Source organism: Terrapene carolina, unplaced genomic scaffold, assembly GCF_002925995.2.
Source record: "Terrapene carolina triunguis isolate 2854851 unplaced genomic scaffold, T_m_triunguis-2.0 Scaffold10030, whole genome shotgun sequence".
Taxonomy (NCBI): domain Eukaryota; kingdom Metazoa; phylum Chordata; order Testudines; family Emydidae; genus Terrapene; species Terrapene triunguis.
Genome location: NW_020674381.1, coordinates 1 through 1,149, shown reverse-complemented (window position 1 = coordinate 1,149; position 1,149 = coordinate 1). Strand labels below are relative to the sequence as shown.

At 45.7% G+C, this 1,149-nt stretch overlaps 1 protein-coding gene across 1 annotated transcript; it reads right to left on the bottom strand.

The window, feature by feature from the left end:
* Positions 1 to 538: 538 nt before the first annotated feature.
* LOC112121631 (interferon-inducible GTPase 5-like) lies at positions 539 to 1,144 on the bottom strand (the record flags this gene model as incomplete). The annotated part of the gene is made up of 1 exon (XM_024220562.1): positions 539 to 1,144. A coding segment is annotated over one exon (606 nt), but the record flags the coding sequence as incomplete, so codon positions are not given.
* Positions 1,145 to 1,149: the final 5 nt, after the last annotated feature.

The following is a 1,149-nucleotide window of genomic DNA, read 5'->3' as shown; positions in this document are numbered from 1 at the left end:
CAAAATGAAAGAAAGAAAGAAAATCAACTAGGGGCAAACAAAATGTTTTGTTCGACCCAAAATGATTTTTATTTATTTAGTCATGAAAAAAACAAAACAGTTTTGGTTCTAAATGAACTGATTTTTCTAAAGATTGTTTTGGTTCAGCCACTGAACCAACAAAAATCCACTCAGCTCTCCCCAGCAGACATTTAACACACGCCAGCCGTGCCAGGGGATAGGATAAGAATCAGTGCAATACAAATCAACACTCCAGCAGATGAGAGACCATTGACATCAACAGACAGCAATAACTCAAACAACATCTTGGAATGGGAGCGGCACGTTCATATCTGCAGCTTAGTGATCCATGGATGTAGTTCTAGAGTAGACACTGAGTGTCTCACAAACACAGATGGATTAATCCTCACGACAGCCCTGTGAGGCAGGGTAGTTTTAACTTTTTTTTAAATGTAATTATTGTGACTTGGCCTAGGGAATGAGGTGTCAGATATGGCTCGATGGCATTTCTGTTTCTGGATCTTGACACTTTCCCATCTTACTCCAGAGCTTTCTTGCGAACCCTTCGTGCATCCTCAGCCACCTTCTCCAGGAAGTTTGACAGAATGGAGTAGGACGTAGCAAAGGACAACCCGGCTGCACCCAGGGTGCTAATCACTGGGACGAGGTCAAAGTTTTGTTCAACTGAGCGGGTGAGGCTGCACCCAACCTGGACAATCTTCTTCATTAATACATCTCGGGTGAGAACTTCCCCTTGTGGTGAGATGATAACAGACTTGAGCTCTGCCATGGGCTTCCCAGCCTGCCTGGCCAGTTTACCTAAGGAGTCATCGTCAAGGCTGAATTGTTTGTAGAAGGCGATCATGGATACCAACAGGAGGCCAACATCACAGGCGAGAGAGACACCTCCCATGGGAAGGACATTGATAAAAGCCGACACCAGGGATATTTTCCATAAGTGCCCACGCAGAGCAGATTTCTTCTTCTCTATGATTTCCAGAGAGAAGTTGGGCAGGCTGATCAGGAACACAAGTCTCTGTAGACGGGGGAGGTCCTTCTCCAGAGTCTCCTCCAGCAAGGGAAAATCATACTGGTCTAAGTTCCAGTTGGAGAGAAGAAAGACCTGGGGGTCGATTGCTCCTTGGTCTC